A 25,073-nucleotide genomic window follows, 5' to 3' on the forward strand; every position below is an offset into this window, starting at 1 on the left:
CGTTCCGTCCCCCCCCCCCCCTATTTATCGGAGCGGGGCGCGGGCGGCGGCTCAGAAGCGGCGGCGGCGGCGGGCGGCAGCGGAGCCCCGGCCATGAACCCCAACTGCGCCCGCTGCGGGAAGATCGTGTACCCCACCGAGAAGGTCAACTGCCTCGACAAGGTGGGCACGGGGGGGGCACAAGGGGGAGAGGGTCCCGGGGGGGGGGGTATTTTCTCAGCCACGCTCCGTGCTGGACGCCCCCGGGGCTCCCGGTACCGGGGGGTGGCGATCTGGGGATGGGGAGGGGGCGACCTGGATCCGGGGGGGGCTACCTGGATGGGGAGGGGGCGATCTGGATGGGGGGGGGGTCCGGGGGGGTGCAGTCCCGGCCGGGTGGGGAGCGGCAGCGGGGGCTGCCCCCCGGGAGCCGCATCTGGTTCGCGTTAACGCCGGATTTTTTTTGCTATTTTATGTGCTTTTTCTTAAAAATATATATATATATATATATGGTTGTTGTTTTTTTTTTGGTTATTTATTTATTTTAAGTCTCCGGTTCCGCTCGCTGCCTCCCGGCTCCGGGTTCCCCGTGGGGGTGCTTTAACCGCGACGCCCCCCCGCCCCCCCCCTCCTTGGGTGCTGTCGGGGTCTGGCCTCAAGCCTGGAGGAGGAAGAGGAGGAGGAGGAAGAAGAGGAGGTCGAGCCTCGATCCCTCGCTGTCCTCCGGCTGCCACCGGGGCTCCGTGGCCCCCCCCCACCCCAGGACCCCCCTTCCAGCGAGCAGAGCTGCTCTCCTCTTCCTCCTCCTCCTCTTCCTCCTCCTCCTCCTGCCCCGGGCTTTTGGGACCATCCGAGCAGAGACTAAAAAAAGTAACTCCAAGAATGCAAAGATCTCAGCGGCGACATTCCTCAGCTCGGCAGACCCTATTCCTCGCATTTTTCAGGGATGATGTTGCCCCCCACCCTGCCCCCCCCTTCCTTCTTTGAGCTGGGAAGGGCTTCGTGCTCCGCTCTCAGCCCAGTGTCCCCCGGGGGGGGCTCTGAGGTGGGGGTAACTGGAAGGGAATGGGGCTGGCACGTCGCCTCTCCCTGTGCAGGCAGCCTCTGGCTTCTGTGCTACTTCTGAGCTGGCAATTGTGCTCTGCCATCAAGGCATGAGTAATGTGCGTCCTCGTACCGTGTCCTCGCTCCACGTATTCTAGCTCTTTTGGGGGCAAGCAGCCAGCTGTAGCAGTCACCCCTTGCTTTTGGGGCCTCTGCTCCGAGTCCCCTCCTGCCCTACAGCACCCCCTAACAAAGCAGCTCCCCCATTGAGCTCCCCGTTAATCCTTCCCGGGGCACCCCTGGCTGCCGAAAAGCCCGGCCGCCTCCCGTGAGAGCCCGGGACAAGCAGTTTTATTAGCGTGGATGTCCCCCTTGCTTCGCTCTGCCCCGAGCAAAGTCTGAAGGGCAGCTCCGGGGCTGTTTGCACAAGGCTGGAGTTGGACCCAAGGCAGCAGGCATGAAAAGCTCCTGGGAGGAGAGGTGTGCGAGGCTGCACGGAGGCTCGGAGGCTTTCCCTGCCTCTGCTGGCGTGCGACGGGCAGATGTTGTTTGATTTTGTCCCCGGCGTCTTGGTAGTGAGACCAGGAAGGGCAGCTCCCAGCTTCTCCTCTCAGGCTCGCAGCAAATGCGGAAAAAGTTGCTTCTCCGCTGGGCTTTAGAAAAGCGGCAGCCGAAGGGAGGCTGCGTGGGGCGAAGTTCTGCCTCTCCCCTTCCGATGTCGACACCCTGCGAGGGGTGAAGGCCCCGTGTGGGCACCGGGCAGTGCCCGTCCTTTTTCCCCCCACCCCATCCCGCCACCGGGTGCTGTGCTGGGTGACTTTAAAACAAGCAGAAACCAGGCTTTGCCCTTAATGTGTGAAACCTCATTATGAAAACCTCGTTAGGAGTGTCCCCAGCCCCGTTAGTCTTTCCTGATGGCGTCTCAATCCTCCGCCTCTCGGGTGGTGCCGGCTCCTGAGCTTGCTCCCGGGTGTGCTGCTGTGGTTTGCCTGCCAAGAGGATGCTCTGCAGCTGCAGCACGAGCTGTGAAATGGGTGCAGGACTGCGAAATGGGTGCAGGACACCCTGGCTGTGAGCCCTGTCCCTTATCTGCCACAAGTGGCGGTGCTCAAAGCGCTGCGTGCCCGGAGAGCGCCCGGCCTGGATGGCAGCGGGTTGGTGCCGGTGGAGCCCGGCCTGCAGGCACGGCGAGCTGTGTGGTCGGACCTGGGGCCTGCTCCGGGTGCTCAGAGCATTTTAAGCTTGGATTTGGGTCGATGCTCCTGCGGAAAGCTCTCTGAAGCTTGTCCCCCTTCTCTGCGGTGGTGGAGGGGAGCCTCTGTGGGTGCTGGTCTTGTGCTGGCTGGAGGCCCTACAGCCTCCTCGTTGGGGCTGGTTGAGGTTCCTGGACCCGGTGGTGATGCTGTTAGGGGTGAGATAATTCAGAGGCAGCGAGGCTCAGAGGTTGGGGGGGTCTCCAGGCACCCCAGCCTTCCCAGCACAGAGGCTGGGGGGGTCTCCAGGCACCCCAGCCTTCCCAGCACAGAGGCTGGGGGGGTCTCCAGGCACCCCAGCCTCTCCAGGGCCTTCAAAGGGCCCTGAGCTGCCTGTGGGGTGGCAATAACACAGCTGAAAGGTTGCAACTTTCAGGAGGCCTCAAAAACTCTGGGGCCTCAGCTGTTGATTTCTCTGTCCAGTCCGAAAGCCTGGAGAGGAGAGGGGAAGAAAAATCCCCTGTGGGCTGGATGCAAGCTAGGGGCAAGGTGCTGGCACAGAGCGACGCAGCCAGAGCCCCTCTAGCAGCAGGCTGTGGAGGAACTCGTGTAACTGGAGGAAAAGAACAAATATGTTGCTCTGAGCAACTGAAACGAGGCAGCAAATTGTCCTGCTCGGCTGAGTCATCGCCCGCCAGCGCGGCCGTGTTTGTGCTCGGGGTGTGGTACCTGGGCTTAGGTGGCACAAGGGCTTCGGCTGGTCTCTCTGCAGAGCGCCCAGCCGGCACTGGAAAACGACTTTGGAGAAGCTGGAGGGTGGAAAAAGCTGAAGGTGGAAAGCGCAGCAGCTGCTGCCAGCTGTTCTCCCCGTGGCTGCTCAGCGTAGCCTGACTCAGAGCCCTGGCTGGCTCCCCGATGAAGCAGCTCTGAGCGGGTCTCACCAGGCTCTCCCATCTCATCTGCTGTGTTTTTGTGTTTTTCCTGTGCTACAGCATCCTCTTTTTTTCATTAAAACTCCTCCTCTTTCTTCTTCCTTTTTACACTTCTGGTCACCCGTGCATAATGTTGGTTTGGGGGTGGCTCCCTCACCTGCGATGTGACACAACCCTAGGCCTGCTTTGCTTTAGAAACCACCTTTCCTTGCTTGCCAGTCTCTTTTCCTGAACTCAACCTGTTCCTGACCCAGCCTGCTCTCCCCATGGGGTGCCTGGCAAATATCTTATTGCCTGGGGAGACGTGCGTGGGGTCACCCAGCATCTCGGGGGGCTGTAGGGCTCTGCGAGGGCTGGGGTGAGCCACTGAGCCCACAGGAGGGTGATGAGGACCTTTGGGACACCTGCGTTGGTCCCCCTGCTTCTCACGAGAACTTTTCCTTCGTTATCTTCGTTTCCTTGGCTCAGCATCTCTGTGCAGCCTCACCTGACCTGCTCTTCTGGCTATCTCTTGGCTCACATCAGCAGAAAAACCCAAAGCGGTAACTTTGAAGCCTGCGAACCACAGCTGTTAACTCTGCTGACGGTCTCCCTTCTTGGATTTGGCCTAGCCCAGTGAATTCCCGATCTGGAGATAAGGCAGCGTGCTGCTGTAATGCTAAGCCATACGTGTTGCTGCCCTGGTGAGATAAGACACGTTGGCAGAGGGGGGGATTTGCTTTGTCCTAAACTGCTAAGAGAATTGTCAATCCTTGGGTCTTGCTGGGGTCGGGGATGTCAGCGCCGTCTCATCTGAAGGAGCCCCTGAGTTCGAATTGTGCAGGGCAGGGCCACGTCCCATCGGAACAGCAAGTCGCTCGTGCTAATGCTTCTCTCATCTGTTTGCAGTTCTGGCATAAAGCATGTTTCCACTGCGAGATCTGCAAGATGACCCTAAACATGAAAAACTACAAGGGCTACGAGAAGAAGCCGTATTGCAACGCGTGAGTATCCGCTGCCTCCTGGGGCTGTGCTGGGTCTGGGGGTGCTGAGGGGGTTGCTGGACCCTCCTCCCTCTCAAACACTGGGCTCAATGCCCTGAAATGTGGGGCACGGGGAGTCCTGACCTCACTCAGCAGGAGGGGTCTTTCCCCACTGCTCTGCAGCGTTTCCTGGAAGTACAGATGAAGCTCTGACTGCAGGGGGATGCAGACTGGTTTGATGGGGTGACACAGGCTGGTTAAAGCCCCGTTAAGCTACCTGTGCCACCAGAAATGCCAGCCGATGGCCTCTGCTCTGAGTTCCAGACCAACGGTGGATAAAATTCAGATGCAGGCAGGCTTTTACGTGGAGCTGCTCTTAACCTGCGAGCCTCCATCCCTGGAAAGGGCGAGGAACCGAGAAGGTGCTTGTGCCCCCAGCTGAATGCAGGTGCCTGGGGACAGAGAAACGGGGCACGGGGGTGTCACTGCAGCCTGTGGGGGGTGACAGCCCAGTGCCTTCACCCTCGCCTGCTGCCACCTGCCCTGGGAGCAGCGTGTGGGGCAGGAGCAGCATGAGTGTCTGGCTGCACTGCTCCTCAGCTCCCTGCTTCTCTTTGGTGCTTGCAGGTCCCCATGATTGTTTTTTCTTCTCCAGAGAAGACCCTTGGCTGTGCGTGGTAGCGCTGACAAAGACTTTCTGAGCACTAAGGGGTGACTCCAAGCCAGCGCTCCCTTCTGAGGCTGGTTTTTCACTCGAGGAGGTCTTAAATGGGATGTGCAGCGCGCAGTTTGTTTAGGCAGGAAGCTTTGCATAAAAACATCAATGCTGCCTTTGTGTCGGGTTTTTAAAGTTCTCCTTAGTCAGTTCCTCTGCAGTTTATGATCACTGGAGGCAGGAGATTTAAGGGTAGCCCAGCGTGCTCGTGTGTTGAAGTCCAACAGCGATAGCTCTCTGGGTTCCGGGGCTGGGTCATGGCAGCTAGTCCCTGCTCAGCCCGGAGGTAAGTAAAAGTGTGCTTGCTGTGCATGTTAATGTGGGTGAAGCACCTCTGCAGTAAGGTTTTTGTAGCAGCTTCTGATATATTAACAGGCCTGAGAAGGAAAATTAGATAATGTGACACTAAGCTCTCGTACAGCAGGTTCCGTTCGCGGAGTGCTTTAAAAACTGTAATCCTGACAACATCCTTGTAAGATGGGTATTAATCATCTTAATGTCTAAGAATGGAAAGGAGAAGCCATAAGTTCACCAATCAATGGTGCTCTGGCAGAAAAACTTCCCCTTCAGCTCGCTTACTGCTGGCACCACGTGCTCGTGGTGGCTGTGACCCGTCCCTGGTGGGCAAACAGGATGGGGTGAGGCATGCGGCGTCCAAATCTGCTGGTAATGCTGTGTCCTGGGACCCTACCTCAAGTGGCAGTGGTGTGAAAAGCAGCAAATAACCCTCATTCTTGTAGTGGGGGCCCCTGGCACCAGCTCAGAACTCCTGCCTTAAAGGTGGAAGGAAAACCCCTGCCGTGATGGCATGGTGCGGGGGGGACTGAGCTGCTGGGGCTCCCCAGCGCCAGTTCTGTGGCTCTGCGGGTCCCCAAATCTGCTGTGGTGGGAGAGCAGCCAGGCTGGGATCTGAGAGCTTGGGGGGCCTTGGTTTGCAGTGAGCAGCAGATCTCTGAGCCCCCCCGAGCTCTCCTCCTTGCCCTGAACCTTGTCCTCCCCTGCGCCCCGAGGCCAGCGCTGGCAGCTCTGAGCCTGGCCACAAGCAGGGCCCTGGGGTCCCTCCAGTGCTTTCTCCCTCCACGCTGCTGCAAGGGAAGTGGGATAATAATGGGAAATTCCTGAGATTCCAAGGAGTCTGCGCAACCCCGACCCATCTCAGCTTCTCACCCCCCTCTGCTCAGAGCTCCCTTTGATGCCGCTCGCTGCCTTAACCCTTCAGCAGCCTCCCTCCGGAGCTGCCTGGCTCGCCGCTACCCCCAAGGTGCTCAGATGGCGCATGGAAATCTGCCTTTGGTTCTCTTTTTCCTGCTTGGCCTGGCCGTGGAGGGAACTGAGAGCGGCTGGGGGCTGCTGGCATGGTCCTTGCCCCCCCGGGCTGGGGGCTGCATGGGGCCAGCACCCATAGCGGGGTGCAGGGAGCTGCAGGGACAGGGCTTGTTCCCACCCAGCCCCTCCAGCTGGGACCCATGGTGGCCTTGAATATCCTGGGGAGGAAGAAAGGGCTGGGCAAGGTGAACCCAGAGCTGCCCCCGAGGGTCTCATCCTTCCCACGGGGGCTGGGGGGGCGACATCTTCTGTCCCCGAGCAGCAGTGGGGGGAGGAAAAGCAACGTTAGTGCTGGCCAGGAGGAGGCTGTTCTTCTGAACGTGCCCTAGCACAGGGTCTCCTCTGTTCGAGCCGTGGCCGGCTGCCAAATTCTGAAGTTTCTTTCTTCAAGAGAGCAGGAGGAAGAGGGCTGGGCTTCCTCCCCGTGTGACGCTGCCCCAGCAGTAAATCTGTGTGCTGCCTTTCAGGGAGGTGGCTGGGAGCTCCCTGTGCCCACGGGGAGCTCTGGGGGATGTGACCGGGTCCTCAGCCTTCCCCTTGTGGCTTCAGCTGGGTGCTGGGGTGCCTGGCTGCTCCCTGGAAGCAGCATTTGGGGCTGGGCTCATCTTTTAATGCGAGTTTCTCTGCCTCCACCTCTTTCTGGATCAAGATGGGGCTCTGTGCAGGTAGTGCAAGACCTCTGAGAGTGGAGGGGAGGCTGTGTGGGTGTCCAGGGGACCGGCTGCTCCCAAATACACATCATATACAGGATGTAATTTCTGCAGCAATACCTACAGGATTTAAAAATCTGCAGCTGCGGGCACCAGGCTGCTGTCCTGTGGAGGCAGGGGAGGTTCCTCTGCTGTGCCCGGTGATGAGGTTGTTCTGCTCATCTCCCTCCAGAGGACGTCTAGACAAGGCAGGACTTCACGGCAGAGCTCTGGGCTCCCACGAATTCCTGCTGGAGCTAAAGCAACCGCTCTGGATGCGTCTCCGTGCTGGCATCCTGCCGCTGAAATGGGGCTGGGTGTGAATTTTGGGTGGGCAGGGAGCGAGTGGCCTTCCCCTGCCCCCTGGGACCTTGGCACAGCTCCGGCATCCTCTGCGGGGGCTCACACGTGCTGCTGGCCAGACCCTGCTCGCCTCCGCCTAACCCCACTCGCTATCTGGGGCAGAGCCCCAAAGGCAGGCGCTGTGCTGCTCCCCTTGTTGGCAGGGGAAGGGGAAAACTGCTTTTTTTTATTTTATTTTTTTTATTTCCCCCCCCTCTCCTCACAAAGGGGCTAAAGGCAACGCGAGGCTGCCAGAAATATCTCACGTAGGTGTGTCAGCAGGGTCCCCGTTCCCTCCATCTGCTGTGCTTGCGTGACTTCAGCGTCTCGGCGAGGAGGAGATGCCTTTCCCTGCAATAAACCACACCCGGCGGTGGCTGTCCTCCTCATGCCGAGCGTGTCCTGGGGGGATCGGGGCCGTGGGGTTGATGTGCCTCGTTGCCAGCCCCCAGCTCACCTAGCGAGGAGCATCGCTCGGGCACGAGCCCCAAACTTCTGGTGGCGACCCGAGGAGCCTCCCTGGCAGATTTCTCCCCAGTAACTCGATCCTGGCCTTTCCATTTGGAGCGAGCTTCCCGATACCTCTGGGGCTCGCTTCTCGCTTGGAAAAAGTTAGCGAGCGGTGGGCAGAGCTGCTCCAAGTTCCCCAGCGAGCCAGGGATCTGTTCTTGGCACTCCTCGCCGCTCCATCTGGTAGCAGCCTACCACACTAATAAGTGATCCTCTGAGTTTAAGGGGGGGGTGCAGGAAGGGAAAGAGGAACAACTGTGCTGCTGGGACGCGGTCCAGGTGTTTGTCCGATGCTTTATTTGTGCCGAGTTTCGGGATGAGAATAACTGGCTTTCTGTCTGGGCGTGCACACTTTGTGCGCCGTGGGGCTCCGAGCAGGCACCGCGTGTTGTCCTGGTGCCTCCAGGACTGGGGAAATGGGGGTGTTCCTGGTGCAAATGTTGGTGAATCCTCTTTGGGGTGCAAAATCTGTCCCCTTTGGGGTGTGATGTCTGCTCTCTGGGAAGGGCAGCTGACTCCAGGTGCTCTCTGTGTACTTGGGATCGATGCAGGGACCTCTGGCAGCTGGTGTTATTGCTCCAGGCTTCCTGGTCAGTTCGTGGAAACCCAAAATCCCTCCCCAGGGGCCCTGCTACCTTCCCTCCACCCCATCCTCTGCTGGTGCCTCCTCCATGGCCGGTGCCTCCTCCATGGCCGGTGCCTGCCTTGCTCACATCAAACAGCGATGTCCCCGTGCACAAAACCCTCTCCAGAAGCAGGAGCTGGGGGCAGACCCCAGGGTGCCTCCCGGCTCCCCCCACCTTGCCGGATTTCTTCTCAATAGATCCCAGGGCATTATCACCACCTGGTGCACGTGGGCTCCCTGCCTCCTGGAGCCTGGAGGGGGGGGAGATGTGCTCCAGCTCAGGTAGGAGCAGTGTCAATAGGATGCTGCCGTGTTGTTTGGGACAAAGCAGATGGCAGGTGAGCTTGTTCTCCGAGTTACATGATCCCATTACTCAGGGCATCTGTGATCCGGGGTCCTCCTCGTGCAGCAGGTGGCTTCCCTGTGCCCCCAGCAGCAGCATCAGAGCTCACCCCACATTGGGGGGCTCAAGCAGAGCCCCTTGCCCTGCCCTGGGCAGGGGGCAGCACCCACAGAGCCCTGGGGGGGTTTTGGTTGAGGCTGCACCAAGGTTTGCCTGGCACAGAGCTCGCCGCGTGGGGTGGGGGCGGCTGTGGCTGGCTGTTGACTTTCCTGATCTTATTTATCCGAACTTATTTATCCACGCCTGGGGCCAAAAACCTGGTGGAAAAACACAGCACCGTTGTGACGCCTGCCCCGTTCCCATAAACAGCTCCTCTGAGCCCTGTCTGTAGTGTGTGGGGGGGTTGGACAGGCACCGCTCTGTTTTGGGGGCTCGGGGACGGGACGGGGGCAGCGTGGTGAGTGGGGCCGATTCCAAAAGTGACCGCTGGCTTCCCCGTGTGCTGCTGCTTTCACTTCAAACCTTTCCCCTGTGGCTCGAAGCAGGTTCCTGAAGCAGACTGCTTTCCCTTCTGCTCTGCGACACCCTCTGCTACCTGCTGGCAGAGCCCCTGGGTGAGGGGGGGGGACAGCGCTGCGCCCTGCTCAGCACCCGGACAGCCGAGGGGAGCTGGGGGCGAGGGTTTTTTTTGTTGTTTTTTTTTTTTTTCCTTCTGCCTCCCCCATCCTGGCAGCTGGACGGTGGGAATGGGAGCAGCAGAGCCCTGTGGGGTGGCGCTGAGCTCGCACACCCGCCTCGGGCAGGCTGCAAGCAGATGCTGGGGGGGAGGCGGCGGCTGCACACGTGGAGAGCTGGACCCAGCCATTTTGGCAGCCTCTTCCCTGAAAGTGCTGGGAGGAACCGAAATCTCCCCGCGCCGCCTTTCTCTTTCATGGGTGGGATGTTTGCAAGCCTTCTGCGAAGTGGCATGGTGCTGCTTTTTTTTTAAAAAAAAATAAAAAGTTTATATTTTTTTTAAGCTTGTCCCCAGGAATCGGCGAGTCTTTGAAAGGCAGGATGTGAACTTAGAGCGTTCTGGCAAGGCAGGGTCTATTACTTCCTTTGTTTAACTCTTCTTTCCCAAAACCTCGAGGCAGCTGCACGGAGGCGGCCGTGGCCCCCCCGGGGGGGGGGGGCAGGTCTGTGGGTGGGGAAGGGGCTGCACGGCCTCACCCAGGGCAGCACCCCGCACGTCTGCCGAGGGCACTTGCGTGGTGCCTGCGCTTGAACACAAGCCACAAAGCAGCTCTTGGAGCTGGGGAGGCTCTTGTAGACACCCAGCCATCTCCTGCTGGGGCCAAACACACGTCTGAGTCCTGCTGGAGGTGGCACAACCGTGTCCCAAAGCTCTCAGACCACTTTTTTTTCGGCTGGGAGGCAGGGAGCAGAGCGGAGCCTCTCAGGGAGGGCAGCTTTTAGGGGCGGCTGCTCCCAGGCACTAGGATGTGGTGGGGACACCAGCAGCCCAAATTTTGCACCGGTCCGGAGCTGAGGTCGCTGGCACACCCATGGCTGTGCTGGGTGCAGGAAGGGGAAGCTGCTGACGGGGTTGTCTGCCTCGGGGTCACGGGAAGCCAGAGCTGGAGCTGCTCAGTGCGTGGGAAAGGCTGTGCCCGGTGTGCTTGCACCAGGAGCTCCCTGGCTCAGCCCTGCCTTCGCTCGTGCAGCTCTTTGGGGGGGTTCTCAGGAAGAACCAGGGGAGCTTTGTGTCTCCCCGGGCTGCACGAGGGCCCTGTGGTGGCAGGGGGGAGATGGCAAAGCCAGCTGGGGGAGGGCTGCTGAGCAGACGGACCCTTATCCCATGGTAATCCTACAGCCGCTGCAACCAGCGGGGTGAGCTTCCAGGTGCCTTGGAGCTAACGCACCCAAGCAGCCCCTAATGCAGGAGCCAGACGGCTCGATCTGGCTCGCAAAGACTCCCCTGACCTGATTTAACCATGCAGCACAAAATGCCCCGTGGCAGAGCTGGAGCAGCTTCGCTGGGAGGGCTTCACCAGGGGCTCGGTTGTTTTGTCCCCTCCCTGTGCACCCGCAGGTGAGAGCAGCCCCGTGCTTGTGCCAAACCAGGAGCAAAAACCAGGTGCTGTGGTTGTGCCAGCCAGAGGAAAAAAACAGGGCACCTCTGCGTGAGCTCCCGTGGTGGTTTCTGTTTCTTCCTGGCCCCCATTTGTTCTGGAAAGGCTCCTGGTTTTGGCTGATTGTCGTGTTCAGAGGCCCTGGAGCCCGGAGGGTTTTTCTGCTGGCCCTTCAGGGCTCAGTCGCCTTGGCTGCAGCGTCGATTCGAGTGACTTTTGCTCCTTGCGAGCTTCGCTGCCTGCTGGCTTAACTTCGGGAATGAGCTTCTGGGGAAGAGGCGAGGAGCAAAGGGCGGCGGGGCGGGCGTGCACGTGTTGGAGGAGGACGTGAAGGTGGTGGTGCTGGCTTGGAGCTGCTGGCAGCAGCTGGGCGAGCTCCTGCTGGCAAAAAGCCGCCTCCGTCAAGGACTCGGCAACCTCTGTGCGGCGCCGAGCCCGGTGGCGTCGGGGCTGTTGAAATTCCCCCTGGTTCCTGTTTTTTTTATTTATTTTTTTTAATTTATTTTTTGGTTTTTTTGAAAGCCATTTTGTGCCTTCCTCGCTGGTCCCTGCTCGTGAGGATGCGCCTTTGGTGCACGCCTGGAGGCAGGCTGAGTGGTGACGTGTTGGTGGCGCCTAGGGGAGGGCAGCAAGGACCCCCCCCCCACTCTGCTCCCTCCTTTTGGGCCTGGTGATGGGGAGGGGGAGAAGCAGGACAGCGTGAGACCACCCCCCTGGGGAGGGCAGGACCGGTCCAATCCCATCCTCAGCACCAGCCCCGTGGATCCCAGGGGAGCAAGCGCCCGGTTCCCACGCGCCCGCTGCCTCCCGCGCTCTCCCCGAACCCAAGGCAACTCGCTCGGTGCTTTCTCATTAAGATTTAATTTACTGCCGACTATTTCTGGGGCTGATTCTCATGCATATGAGATGGCTTTCCCTTCTCCGGCGTGTTGCGGGGATATGGGCGGCTGTGTTTGTGCTGGCTGAGCAGTGGGAAGCGCTGGCTTTGGCGGGGGGGCCGTCACCGCTCCTGAATCAGCAGCTCCTGGCCTGAAATTCCCAGAGGACTGAAATGCCTTTCCTTTACCTGGCGGATCTCACGAGCCACGCTTTGGGGAAAAATTATGCCTAATATTAAGGGAAATGGTTCAAGGTGTGCGTTCCTTCCCATGCCTCGCATGGACAGGTCGCTGCTGCCTCCCCACAGCGGTCTGTCGGGGCTCAAGGCGCAGAGGAAGGCTGCCCCAAGCCTTGGGAGGGTTCCTCAAAATCTCACTGACAGAGGAGGAAACCTCATTCTGGCATAGTCCATGCAGGCTGTGCCTATCTCTTCCTCTCCCTCCCCAGGCCCTGCAGCAGGGCACAGACTGCTGTGGGCACAGCGCTCCTGGAAAAAGCAGCAGCACTGTTGGCTGTCTTGCAGAAGATTGATTTATTTTTATTTTTTTTTGCCCTACAGCTGTGGCTTTTTGGTTTCTCTGAGCTCCGCGGGGATGGATTTGTGTCACTTGGTGCCCAGCCCTTGCAGTGCCTGGGGTTTCCTTCCTCCTGCCCTGGAGGCTGCTGCTCGGACTCGCCTTCGGAGCGATATTGGCATGCCCGGAGCATCGGATGCGGTTGCCATGGGAATGGGATGATTTAGGCTCACAGCACGGAGCTCACAGGCCGTGGCTGAGCCGTAAATGCAGCTCAGGCTCGCTGGTGTGCACAACTGGAACCGTGTGTGCCCTTCGTGCAGCTCCGTGCCACTGTCTGGTGGTGCTGACAGCCTGTGGCTCCATCCCACGGCAGATCTGGGGCTGATCCGAAGGCCTGCTGGCATCAAGACCTTGTTTGCCAAATGGAGAATTAGCTGTCGGGGAGGGCGTTAGGGGTTTAGCTGCATTCGTGCTTAAAAAGTGGCTTTGTTCTCTTTGACCTCGGTGTGAGTCAGGCGGTGACTTCCAAGAAACCCAGGCGAGGGCTGCAGGACGTGAGTAACTGGGGTGAAACGAGCTGAGGCTCCCCCTGTCCCCCGGTGCCCCGTGAGCCCAGACAGTGCACTTATGGGGTTGGCACTGCCTGGTCCAAGGCCCGTTCTTGCTAACCACAGGCTGGTGCCGTGTACGCAGGCACCCCCCCCCTCCTTTTCAGCCCCCCAGGCTGCTCATCCCTTAGCAGCAGACAGCAGCTGGCGTGGATTTGGTCCCAACGCGTCTGAGGTTGATTTGCTGCTTCTAAAATGTGGTCCGTGGGTGCAGCTCTGAGCAGTGGCCATAGCAGAGCCATTGGGTGGGTCCGGGCAGCACCCACACAATGTTCGTGCTGCTGATTTAGCTGCTGGGAGAGCAGAAGCGATGGCCAGAACGGCAAGAGCTCCGTTTCCACGTGAGCACTTAAGTAAATGGCAAAAACACACCCGGTTCTGCGGTGTCCGTTGCTCCTGGTGAGCACTGGGCCCTCGTGGAGGATCAGATTTTATTGTTACCGGAGTCTCAAGGCCGAAATTTCCCCGGGAAGCAGCATGGAGAGGTCTGTGCCCTGACACCGTACCCCGGCGTGAAGCCTTCCCGTGGCAGTTCCCAGCAGGAGTGGGGAACGGAGCCCCAGCACACGGTATTATATCCCCTCTAATCAGATTAATCTAAACAGAGATTAAAGTATATCCTCGAAGCAGTCGGTGATCTGCTGTCTAAAGCTGCTTCTTGTGCTTTTCGGTCTCTCCTGTCGCCAGACGTCTGCGGGGGGCTGTGTTAGGGTTGCTTTGGGCTCACTTGGCACGGGTCCGGCCTCACGGTGCTCGGTTGGGGGCTGGCTGGGACCTCGCCGAGGCCGGCAGGACAGCCGGGCTGCCGTGGTGCTGTGTTTTTGGAGGCTGCCCAGGTCTGTCCCCTGCTATCCCAGACGCTGCAGGGCTGGGGAGAGGGGGGCAGGCAGCGAGCTGCTGCTTGCTGAGTTGTCTTTTCCCCTTTCTGCAAACCACATCTGCATCTGCTTGGTTTCTGTGTGCACATGGAGGGTTCTCTTTATTTTTTCAGCGAGGCTCAGGAGGAGTCTATTTTTATTCTCGAGCTTCCTGCATTGCTGCTTTATGAGGTGTGTGTGCTGCTCTTGCAGGTCTGTGGCTGTGTCTGCTGCTGCCCTGCTCGGAGGCCAGCAGTTTTCAGACAGATTCCTCCCCCTGCAGCCGGCTTTCTGCTAACTTACCCTCAGCTGGCCACATTTTGGTTAGCCTCAGACAGAGGTGCTAATGCTGATTCTGTAAATAGACGATTGCTAACGCTGCAGCACGCAAGCTCCCGGAGTGCAGCCCGAGGGCCTGAGACCCACAAAACGTCTCATGGCCTGGGAAGGGGCAGGAGCCGTGGCTCCTGGAGCTGCCATAACCCTGGAGAGCTTGGTTCAGGCACCAGTTGGGCTATACTGGTGGAGATGTGGGACCTGGAGGCTGCCCAGGCTGAGTTACAGCCCTGAGATTGGGGTCAGCACCGTGCTAAAAGCCTTCAAACCCCTGTGGAGCTGCAGGCCTCTGTCACCCCAAGGAGCCTCTGTGGTGGGCGATGGCTCGGTTGCCCTTTTCAGGAGATTCTAGCCCAGTTCTTGCATGTTTGAAAGTGAAACCAAGCTGAAGCACAGCTCTGTGGTAAACACAACCCAGGGCTGCTGCGGCCTGTGCCTCCCGGCCACAGCGCTGTGCTAGGAACTGGCTTCCTAAAACCCTTTCTGTGCCACCACACCACGAGTCCTGCTTTAAATCATGCGAAAGGGAAACCTCCGGCCCTTTGTGAAGGCCGTTTTCCCCCTCCTTGCTCTCTGCTACTTGAGTTACAAACCCTAAGTGCTGCCGTGGGACGTCTTTGGTTTCCTTTCCGTCCCATGAGAGCAGTTTCCATCCGTTCAGCGTCGGGTTTCCTCCGTGGGCACTTCCCGGGGGGCTTGGTGCATGGAGCTTGACACGGGGGCGGCCTGCACTGAGCATCCTGCGGGTGTTCCTGTGCTGTAAAGCTTCCTCCGTGCCGCTTGTGGGCTGTGCATGGGGCAGGACGGTGGGGAGAGGGCATCCTGTGGTGTGCCTGACCCCAAGGGCAGGACCAGCACCAGGACACTCGTGCTGAAGCATCCTGCTGCCTCTCGGAGCCTGCTGCCAGGCTCTTTCCAAGCCTAATGAGGGATTTCACCCGCTGAACACCCCCTCTTGCAGCACTGCTTTGCCTCCTGCTTTTTTTTTTCCACACCTCCCATGGGTCTGGAGGTGGCCACGTGAAGGTTCCCGGTCTGCTCGGAGGGGCCTCGTAGCAACCTCCAGCGTTGGGATCAGATATTTTGCTTTCTGCCAGCCCCTGAGTTCTTCCAACTGCTGATTTATGTCCGCAGCGAGGGCTGTGTCTGCTCTTCAGAAACTGCTCCGTGGCACTTTCAGAATAATCGCTGCTGGGCTCGCAGCCAGGCCGCGGCGGAGGTCTCCTGCCTCCTGCTCCCATTTCAGGCGTGCCCTGAGCGTTCCCCGAGCACGCAGAAGTGGAGTAGATAAGAAGCACAGCCCGTGCCCCCGGGACAGGCACGGTTGTGCTGACATGGTTTATGCCGGGGCTGCGATGCTCTGCAGTCAGCAGGCCGTGATGTGAGGGTAAATTGTCTGTGATTTGGGTAAAATCAGCAAGTGAAGAGTCGCCCTCCTCCCTCTGACCCTTCCCAACAGAGATGGTGAAGCAAAACCAAAGTCTTGTTGTAAAACCAGGGCGTTCGTAGCATTTACTTGGCCTGATGTTACCCTGAGGACTGGTTAATGAAAAATTGAAGGTCTCGATGGAGATGTGCTAAGGTCTGTCCAGAAACCAGAACGCTACAGCCCTGGAAAGCCATCCCCCTCTGCGGGGGAGGAAATCCTCCCCTTCCCCTTTCCCTGATCAAGCTGCTGATGGGCTTCAGCTGCAGTTATCATGAGAAATGTGCCTGCTTCGGGGTGCAGGGCAGCACACCCGGTGGCATCGCCGCTGTCCCGTGGCCGTGGCCCCGTGTCGGAGCTCTCATGGGGTCAGGGGGGAGTGGAGGTGGCCTGCAGGAGCACCGTGGGCTAACGATCTGCTTTAACGATCTGCTTTAACGATCTGCTTTCCCTCCCCAGACACTACCCGAAGCAGTCCTTCACCATGGTGGCAGACACTCCCGAGAACCTGCGCCTGAAGCAGCAGAGCGAGCTGCAGAGCCAGGTGAGCGCGCTGGTGCTTCCCCAACGCCCTTGCACAGCAATTTTGGGGCTGGGCTCCTCTTCTCGTGTCTCACACATCTGAGCTTTTGCTGTTCTGTTCCTCCCTGGTGGTGGGAAGGGTCCGGCCCACGGTCTGCCTCTCCTGCTCACGTCCATGTCTTGCACTGTTTTTTTTTCCCTCCTGGCACCCAGCAACGCAATCAGGTGAAATGGCAAATGGCCTCATCTGGACAGGCTCTGTAGGCGAGTATTTCAGGTAAACCCAGGTGTTGTAGGGCTGGAAAGCGCTGGCAAGCAGAAATAAACAGATAGAAGGGATAAGGACTGGCACAGACCAAGATCTCTTTCTCCAGAGGGAAGAGAGGAGCCTGTCTGAGAGGGGTGTTGTCCAGGCGCGTTCTGTTTTGTACCCTCGAGGTGTCCCTGGGTCAGCAGAAGTCCCCAGCCCTGACGCACGGCTCTGGGCTGGGTGCTCACCCTGATAACTTCTGGTGGTGCAGGGGGAGCTGCTCGGCTCCTGGGGGGGCGCAGGAGCAATCTGCTTTCCTGCCTACTCCAGGGCACTGAGGATATGAGAGGGAGCTGCGAGTGATGCTGCTTCAAAGAAGCTTTGTGCCTTGGAAGGGCAAGACCAGCGCAGGACAGGCGGCCTTGGTGGATGGCCTCTCTTTGTGAGACTTCACTGCACCCAGAATTGGCGTTCCTGGGGCACGGCTGAGCCCAAAGCACTCGACGTGGTCCTGAGCTGTGGTCGTGAGCTTTGTTGTACAGCTGCAACGTGTGCTCGGAGTGCGCTGCAGTGGAAGAAAACGCATCCGGGGGCAATTCTGGCTTGAGTCACAGCCTCTGAGGAGAACACAGGATGTGGCAACCATTCTGGGAATCCATTTAATTATTTTTCCTTCAATGGGAAGGGGCAAAAAGACTGCCCGGAGAGCTGTCAGCAAGGCGTGTTGGCTCAGCTCAGCGTGCCAGCCGTGCTGGTCCACAGAAGGTCTGGACAGAGGGTGGACGGCACAGGATTTGCCCTGGCGGTGGGCTCAGGGTGAGCAGACATCTGGGATCGGCGCGTTCCTCTCCCGGCTGTGCTCTGAAGGACACGGCGACCTTCCTTTCTTCCCCATTAGCCTGGGAGTGCCAGGAGCTGAAAAAAAAAAAAAAAAAGCAAACTGCTCGGGCGTGCTTCCTGCTGGAGGAGGGGGAAATCGGGACCTCACCTGTTAGCAGCCGGAGCTGGCGGTGCCCACACAGCCAGCGCCGAGTTTTGAAACCTCTGCTTTGGCAAGCTCTGCTCCTCGGAGCGGGTTGCCCAACAGCTCCTGGCTTGCACAAACGTGGTTTGGCTCGAGCAGGGAGCCAGAGCTCAGCCCCGGGCTTGCTTTGTGCTTCACGGAGCTGCTAAAGGGACACGGCTGCTTTTCCATGGTAACAATCAAGATAACGCTGTACCAAATGCTCTGGAGTATCCAGTGCTGTTTTTACAATGAACTCAGGCTCTTCATTAGTTCTTACTTATTAAAGGAGACCCCAGGGAGGGCGGCAGCGTGCTCTGCACTGCCGGGGCTTTTCTGTAGCTCGCTGGGACTTTCAGCTCCTTGCGGTGCGTGCTGTGCTGGAAGCAAAACTAGGTTTCTCTCCTCTCCGTGAGGTTGTTGCAGGGTCTTACTCACCCCATTTCCCTGTTAACCAAGTGTCTGGGGAGCTGTGCAGAGACCCAGACATCCGTGCCCGACTGGAGCAGCCACCCAGGAGCAGGGGAGGTTCCAGGGACAGTGCCCTGAGCAGGGGGAGCCCCCATGGAGCTGCATCCCCATCCTACACAGCACCAAAAGGCAGCCGACCAGCATGGCGGCTTCCAGTGCATCGTCTGCACGGCCCCTTTTAAAGGAAGGGGCTGGAACAGACATTTTACACCAACTTCAAGATCCCAAGTGCTTGGCAACTGCTGTTCCTTGTGGGAGGTGCAGCAGAGCTCCGAGCACAGCTCTCGGCAGCGCTGTGACGGGGACAGCTTCCTTGGGGACACTGCCACGGGGCCAAGGGGCTGAGAAACGGGTGAAGGAGGTGCCAGAGCACTCGAGGAGGTGCCAGCTGCTGGCCCTGCTCCCCTCGAGCTGCCTGGCAAAGGGCTCAGGAACCTGGCTGCATGTGAACAGCAGAGGGGCTGGGATGCAGGAAGGGTGTTGAAGCCCCTCGGACACCAGCACCGCACCTTTTCGGTGCTGGTCTCACACGGGGATGTGCTGAAAATACGATTTGTGGGAGCAGGAGCGAGAGGAGGCTGTGCAGCGGGCACAGGCAGCCCAGGAGGAGGGGATGGGGACAGGGACGGAGGTGACAGTGGGAGATGGCACCGACAAATCAGGTGGAAACTGCCTCAGCCCTGCAGGGAGGAGAGATCCTGAATCACTTCAGATAAGATCTTAATTCCTCCCTGCCTTTGTTCTGCCTACAAAGGGAGTCTCCTATTTTCCAAGAGGCAAACGTTTTTTGTGTTTCTTGAAGCACTCCAGCTGAAATGCAGCCGCTCCTCTTTCATTGACAGCCTCTCCTGGTAACTGCAGGAGCTGGGCAAACCCTCCAGGACCAGCGAAGGTCACCTCCAGCCCCTCCAGGGCAGGCAGCAGGGCTCAGCCCTGCAAACTGGAGCTGGTAGCTGACATGGGGAGAGGCTTGCAAAGAGCTTGCTGGCTGGGCTGTGCTGACAGCCTCACAGGGAGGCTTTTGTGCTGCAGGTTGCCGGTTCAAATGCCACCTGAGAGGTTCAAATGCCACCCCAAAAGTGCATCCTGGCTAACGCTGCTGGGGCAGGCAGGGCTCTGCACGCAGGTGTAGTGGTAAAATCCCTGGTGGAGCGAGGTCAGGGTTATGTGAACAGCCACACCTCGCCTCCACGCCAACATTTACAGCCAAACTCAGCCCTCGTCACATCCCTGCAGAGCTGCCGTGGCTGGGAGCTGCTTTAGGGTAAGGAAATTTGTGGGGCTGTGTCCTCCGCAGAGGGTTCTGATTGCAGGAGCAAAAAAAACAACCCTGCTCCCCAGCAGCTTCGCCCTTCCTGCAGAGCTGCTGTGCGTGCGGGTGTCCCCGAGGAGCTCGATCCACCCAAAATGCTCCCGTCCCACCCTGGTGGGGCTGGAGGAGCCACCGCACGCACGGGGTGGTGTCAGGACAGCTTTGTGGAGCTGGAGCAGCTTCGTGCACGTCCCCGTGCCCTCTGTTTGTGTGCCGAGAGGGCGTCTTCTGTTCCGGTCACTGGCAGACGCTGGATAATAATACCTCCTGCAGCTAAATAAGTCCCCAAAGTGACAGCTTTTACGCCTGCAGCCTCCTCTCGCAGCCCACGTGCGGCAAGCAAATTGCAGGGTTGCCGTTCTGTGGCTCCTCTCAAACTCCTCAAATTGGGAGCTCCGGAGGCAGCTTTTCCTGCCCGAGGGTGGAGGCTGTGGGGGTGTGGGAGGCAGGTAGCCCTCCTGTCCCCTCCTGTCCCCAGCGTTTCCTTCCTGCAGCAGCATGGCTGGCACCTCGGGGAGCTGCTGGCAGCGACGGGGACGTGGGCGCTGGTTTAATTTGTTTGAGCTGGGACCCGTGAGGGGCTGCAAGAAGCCTTCCTCTAGCTCCTACAGGGATGTTAGCGTGGATCCTGTTTTATTATGGGGCGAGGCGGGGGTGTGGGTCTGGAAGTCTCATGGTCCTGGCCCTTTCTGTGTCACTGGGCTCTTAAATACAGCCCCTGGATGAGAGGCAGCTCTGAGCCCCCTGCATTTATCTCCCTCCATCGCCCAGGGTCACTTGGGCTCGAGATTTTGAGGGATGGAGGGGAGAAGGATGCCAGACACGTGGCCGTGCTCTGCGTGGCCAGGCTGCAAAGGGGGGGGTCCCTCTGCCCCTCGTCCCTGCACCCTGCAGCGGGTGCCCAAACCTGGCCTAGCCCGGCGCAGACAGCGATGCTGCCCATATAAGGGCAGGGAGCAGCAGAAAATCGCCGTTTCTGAGCACTTCCTCCCTCCTTTCCGGCCGTGGCTGCAGCCCCGCAGGACCTGGCCGTGCTGCAGCAGAGCCAGGAAGGGCAGCGGCTCCCCCCTGACCCCTGCTCTTCCTCTCCTGCTCCTGGTGCTGTCCCCAGTGCTCGGACCTGGTGGCACGGAGCCCAGCTCCTGGGTTAACCTGCCCCAGGGACCAGCATCAGGCACCCCCCGTGCATGGGGTGAGATTTGGGGAGGTTGGTGCTGCTCTAAGCAGCATCCCCAGCACGATGGCAGGGACAGCATCCCACAGGCAGGCTGCGGAGATCCCAAAGAAAAGAGCCTGGATGGAAAGCAGCACGGATAAAGGACCAACGCAGCCCCCTGGGGCTGGCAATTTCACCCCTCCTGCCCCCTCTCCGGGGGTCCCCTGGGCTCTGTAGCAGCTCCCTTAACCTCTGGCTCCTTGTGCCTGGTGCTCAGCGCCGTGGTGCTGCTGCTTCCCTCCTCATCGTGTTCGAGATGGGTTCCTCACCCCAGCCAGGGAAGTTTTTCTCCTCTTCTCGCTGCTTTCAAGCCAGCAGAGGCTTCTGCCTTGAAATCAGTCTCCTGCGTTCCTCTCTGATGTGCTTTGGCATCTTGGTTTCATTAATATCCTCCCCGGGTAGGCACCGCAGCCTGGTTCATTAAACCTTTGCCTTTTAACGTCACTTCTGAGCTGGAAATCTAACCTGACTCGTGGCTCAGACCATCCCTGCCGTGGCTCTGAAGCGGGGGCAGAGGCTCTGACGAGCTTCCAAAGCTTTGATTTCTCCTGGCTTTGTGGGATAAGGACGTGTTTGGTGCCCTGGAGCAGGGGCTGGGGCGTCTCCTTTTCCCTGGCATCTCCTTTTCCCTCGCCTCCTGCCTGGTTTTGCCCCCCTCTCCAGGTGGGGGCCCGCTCCGTGCCCCCCACAGGGGTGGAAGCTGCGGGGTCTGACCCCTGCGCGTCCCCTCTGGAGCTGGTGGGGCCTCTCCTGCGAGGTGCTCCCAGACCCAGCGGGATGCAACCCAGCGAGGCTTGGGGCAGCGCCTCCGTGGCAGCATTTTGGGGAAGAAATCAGCGTTATCGTGCCTCCCCCATGGCGCTGCCTCCCAGCCTTATCTCGGAGCCACGTGTGCCTTTGGGGCCGACCCGCAGGCTCGGCTCTGCTCCTACACACTCCTTTGTGGGGCCAGCCCAGCTTCCCAGCTGTCTGTCCGTCCATCCGTCTGTCTGTGGCAGGCAGCCACCCCCCTGCAGGACGGGGAGGATTGCAGGAAGCCGGCCACACACACACCAGTCGGTGCCTGACCCTACTGGGACCAGCACTTGCCCAGGGAGCAGTGTCTGCTCCCTCCCAGCCCTCTCCATCAGGCTCTGCGCCCTCATCTCAGCCCAGCATCGCGCACGCACCACCAGGCTGCTCTGCCCCCCTTGCAGGGGTGGCGAAAGGTTTATTCCTCCTGCCCCGGAGGCGGAGGTGACCTTTCTGCTCCAGCGACAACCCGCGGCGCGCAGGGCGAGCCGAGCACCCGGCTGCTGGGGGGCTGGATGGCAGCAAAGCCGCTGGTCGGAGCTGGCCAAGCAGCTGCTCAGCGTTTCCTTCCCTTTCGGAGCAATCGAGGCAGCGGTTGGCTTTGGGCATCCGCAGAAGGTGCTTCTGCTTCCGCAGCAGTGGGGCGAGGGCGCAGCGACACCCGGGGCCGGGGCGCTGCGTCGGCTCCGTGCCGCAGGGCAGCTGGAAGCCTGGGTCCTAAAGATGTGTAAAGCTGTTTAAAATAAATAATAAAAAAAAGGGGGGAGCGAGTAAAAACGGGACTTTTCGGCTCCTGGGTGTGATGGGAGAGATGCTGACGTCAGTGTCTGGCAGACAGAAAGGAGGATGTTTGTGTGCTGCTGGCCTCCGTCCCCACGCCCTGCCTTGGCTGTAGCCGTGCTGGGTCGATTCCAGAGGCTGCTGAACGTCCCCGGCACAGAGCTGCTCTCCTATGGGCGTAGCTCACGAAATCCTTGGGGCTCCCAAGCAGGCGGGTTGCCACGGATGAGGTGATCTGTGCCGTGCGACTTGTGCTCTGCGAGGCCACGGGGGGAATTCAGCCTAAATCCAAGTCAGCCCAGCCCCTGCTGAAGGAGAAAGCAGAGCAGTCGGTGCATGGGAAGCTGTTGGTGTGCCTCGGCTCCTGGCAGTGCCCCGATTTGCTCTTACTGGGTACGTGAGGGGGTCTCCAGAGCAAGGCAGAGGCCCAGCTACAAAGCTGCTGCTTGTCACGAAGAGTGTGGGTCACGGTGAGGTCCTGTCCTGCTGAACACAGCTGCTGCGTGCGCGCTGGGTTTCCCCCATGGCTAAATCTGTGTTGTTTTTTTTTCCTCCATTCCGCCCAGATTCGCTACAAGGAGGAGTTTGAGAAGAACAAGGGAAAAGGCTTCAGCGTGGTGGCTGACACCCCGGAGCTGCAGAGAATCAAAAAGACTCAGGATCAGATCAGCAACGTGAGTAGCCTCTGATCTCTGTGCCACTGCCGAGGAGGCCGGGGGCAGCTGCATGGGGAGGGGGGTTTCTGAGGGCAGCATCTCCGTCCTCGCTCAGCCTCCTGGAAGCTGAGTTCCCTCCTGGGTCTGCGAGGGACCCCGCTCCCTTCCGAAAGGAGCAGCCCCGTGTCCGAGGTGGGGGGCAGCTGGCCCCACAGGTTGTGCTGCGTCCTGCACCCTCCATCCACATCCAGCTGCTGGTTCTTTTAGGAGGTGATAAGATGGGCACGGAGGGATGGATGGAGGGATGGAGGGATGGATGGAGGGATGGAGGGATGGATGCTGCCATGGGGAGAGGAGGATGCGCTCCTGCAGCTGCTGCCTCAGGCTGGGAGCTTCTCCCCTTCCCAAGCTCAGCCCTGTACTGCAGGCGTTGTGGCAAGGGAGCTCAGAAGCCTTCAGCAGCGTGCCGAGGGTTAATTCACCTTTCCCTGATAGTGAAAGTCGAGTTTGTTCCTTATCAAACCGCCGGGAGCTGTTGCAAAACCCGGCCTAGCAGCAGGCAGGGCTGGGGGCTGGCTCCTCGCTCAGATGCCCCCGGAGATGCAGCCGAGCTGGAGAAACCTCTCGGGTTTGGGTTTCCCCACAGGAGCTCCCTGCCCCTTTTGGGGTCTGCGGTGCCCAGAGCAGGACCCGGTGGGACCAAGCTTGGAAGCGGGGCAGGCACCAAGCTCCCCCCAGCCCCAGCACCCAGCCCACCTCCTCCTTCCCCGCAGCCCCCCGGGCACGACGTGCGCTCTGCCTTTGCCCCAGCTCTGGGGTGCAGCCCGGGGAGCTCCTCCATCCTTACCAAGTGCCTGCCTCAGGGACAAGGCCGTGGTGGGAGCTGCTGGCTGCCCCCAGGGGAAGCAGGATCCGGGCTCGCAGCAGGGCGCAGGGGGAGGGTTTTGTGCCTGCCCCCCACGAGGGAGCGCGCTCGAAGGAGCCCCACGCGTGCACAAACACAGCAATGCCCGGCGGGGCAGGAGGGGGTTGTTTATTCCCTTGCTTTTTGATCTCATTGTGCAGTTCTCTGGCAAGCTCCGTGCTGGCTCCCTGGGGAGCTGCAGGGTGCTATCTGCGCTTGGACCCCCCCCCCTTTGAACCCCGAGGGGCTGCTCAGCCACGGAGCCATCCTGAGCTGCTTCCCCAGGGGCTGCTGGCTGCCAGCCTGGGGTGGCAGTGACCCACTTAGCGCAGGCGTGGGAACAGCCCCGCTGCCTGCACAAAGCCCAGCCCCGCAGGCAGGGTTTTAATCCAAAGGGTGAGCAAGCAGCAGGGCTCACAGGGGACACAGCAGCAACGTCTCTGCAGCACGGTGCCCCACGACACCCTCTGCACATCGGGAAACCTCGAAATGGGGCTGTGCAAAGGCTGAGCCCCTGCCTCTGAAGGTGCTGTCCCAGAGGTGGCCCTGCAGTGTTCCCTTCCCTGGGGAGCGACTCCTCCAGGCTTTGCTCCCCCCTGCACCAGGAGCCCGTGGTGCCCTTCTGTAACTGTTTAACCAGCAGGCAAATGGGCTCCAGGTGCCTTCCAGGGCAGTGCATTCAGGGTATTCATTAACACACCTGGCCATTATTTGGTTTCCTAGGCTCGTGGGTTAACCCTTTCCTTTTTTTTGGTGAGGTTTGGTGGGATCTGCTGGGCCTCCTGCACTGGGAGAGCCTGGGGGGGGTTTGGTTAGAGCCACCTGGGAGCAGGTTTGAGGAGCGCCACAGGCTGCACCTGGCCATGGGTTGGGGATTTGCACAACTGGCACGGTGTGTGCGGGGCGAAATTCCTAAAGCTCCACGCTCCTGCGGTGTAGGGGTTTGGGAGCCTGGCCCTGAATCTCGCCCACGCCTGAAAACTTGAAATATCCCACCCTGGGGATCCTGAAAGCTCCTTTCTCTGGGCAGAGAGGGGGGAGCCTCCCGGTGTCTGCTGCAGTCACTGGGGGACCAAGGCCAGCACAGGAGCAGCGCTGCAGAGCTGCCCAGGCTGCGCTCTGACCTCTTCTGTCCCTTCCACCCCTGCAGATAAAGTACCACGAAGAGTTTGAGAGGAGCAGGATGGGCCCCAGCCCCAGCGAGGGTGCCGAGATGGAGCGCAGGAACTCCCAGGAAAGCACCAATTACCGCAGACCCGCAGAGCAGCAGCAGCAGCCGTCTCATCACGTCCAGCCCAGCAACCCAGGTAGGGCGCAGGGCTCCGCCAAGGGCTGGCAGCTCTGCTCCGCTTCCCTCCAGCCCTGTCGACCACTAGAGCCTTGCACGCCCTCGCTGGGGGGCTTTGTGTGCCCCCCAAAAGCCCAGCGCCCAGCCGCAGCTCTGGCTGACATCCCCAATCCTTCCTTCCCAGTCTACCAGCAGCAGCAGCAGCAGCAGCTGTCGTCTCAATCCTACGGCTACAAGGAGCCCGCAGCACCGGCCTCCACGCAGCGCAACGCTCCTTCTGGAGGGGGGGTGAGTACACCCCAGGGCTCCACCGCGCCCTCCCCGCCACCGCTTTCCATCCTCTGAGGGTCAGGGCTTGCTGCTGGGAAGCTGCTCCCCGTGCCCACAGGGGAGGAGCAGTTCGGAAGGTGCCCGTGGGTGCCGGGTTCTTGCTTTTTCCGTGGCTCTTTCTGCCACCAGCATCCCTCGCTGGTGCCCAGTG

The 25,073-nt window shown here is 59.9% G+C and overlaps 1 protein-coding gene across 1 annotated transcript in view; it reads left to right on the forward strand.

Moving 5' to 3' along the window:
- LASP1 (LIM and SH3 protein 1) overlaps positions 1-25,073 on the forward strand; it is a 27,275-nt gene continuing 2,202 nt past the window's right edge. Inside the window, exons 1-6 of the mRNA XM_038168684.2 lie at positions 1-162; positions 4,037-4,131; positions 15,858-15,942; positions 22,311-22,418; positions 24,455-24,611; positions 24,777-24,880. Coding sequence (XP_038024612.2) covers positions 94-162; positions 4,037-4,131; positions 15,858-15,942; positions 22,311-22,418; positions 24,455-24,611; positions 24,777-24,880 — 618 coding nt within the window. The 5' untranslated portion in view covers positions 1-93. The remainder of the gene's footprint in view (positions 163-4,036; positions 4,132-15,857; positions 15,943-22,310; positions 22,419-24,454; positions 24,612-24,776; positions 24,881-25,073) is intronic.

The sequence above is a fragment of the Anas platyrhynchos genome, chromosome 28 (assembly GCF_047663525.1).
Source record: "Anas platyrhynchos isolate ZD024472 breed Pekin duck chromosome 28, IASCAAS_PekinDuck_T2T, whole genome shotgun sequence".
Lineage (NCBI taxonomy): Eukaryota > Metazoa > Chordata > Aves > Anseriformes > Anatidae > Anas > Anas platyrhynchos.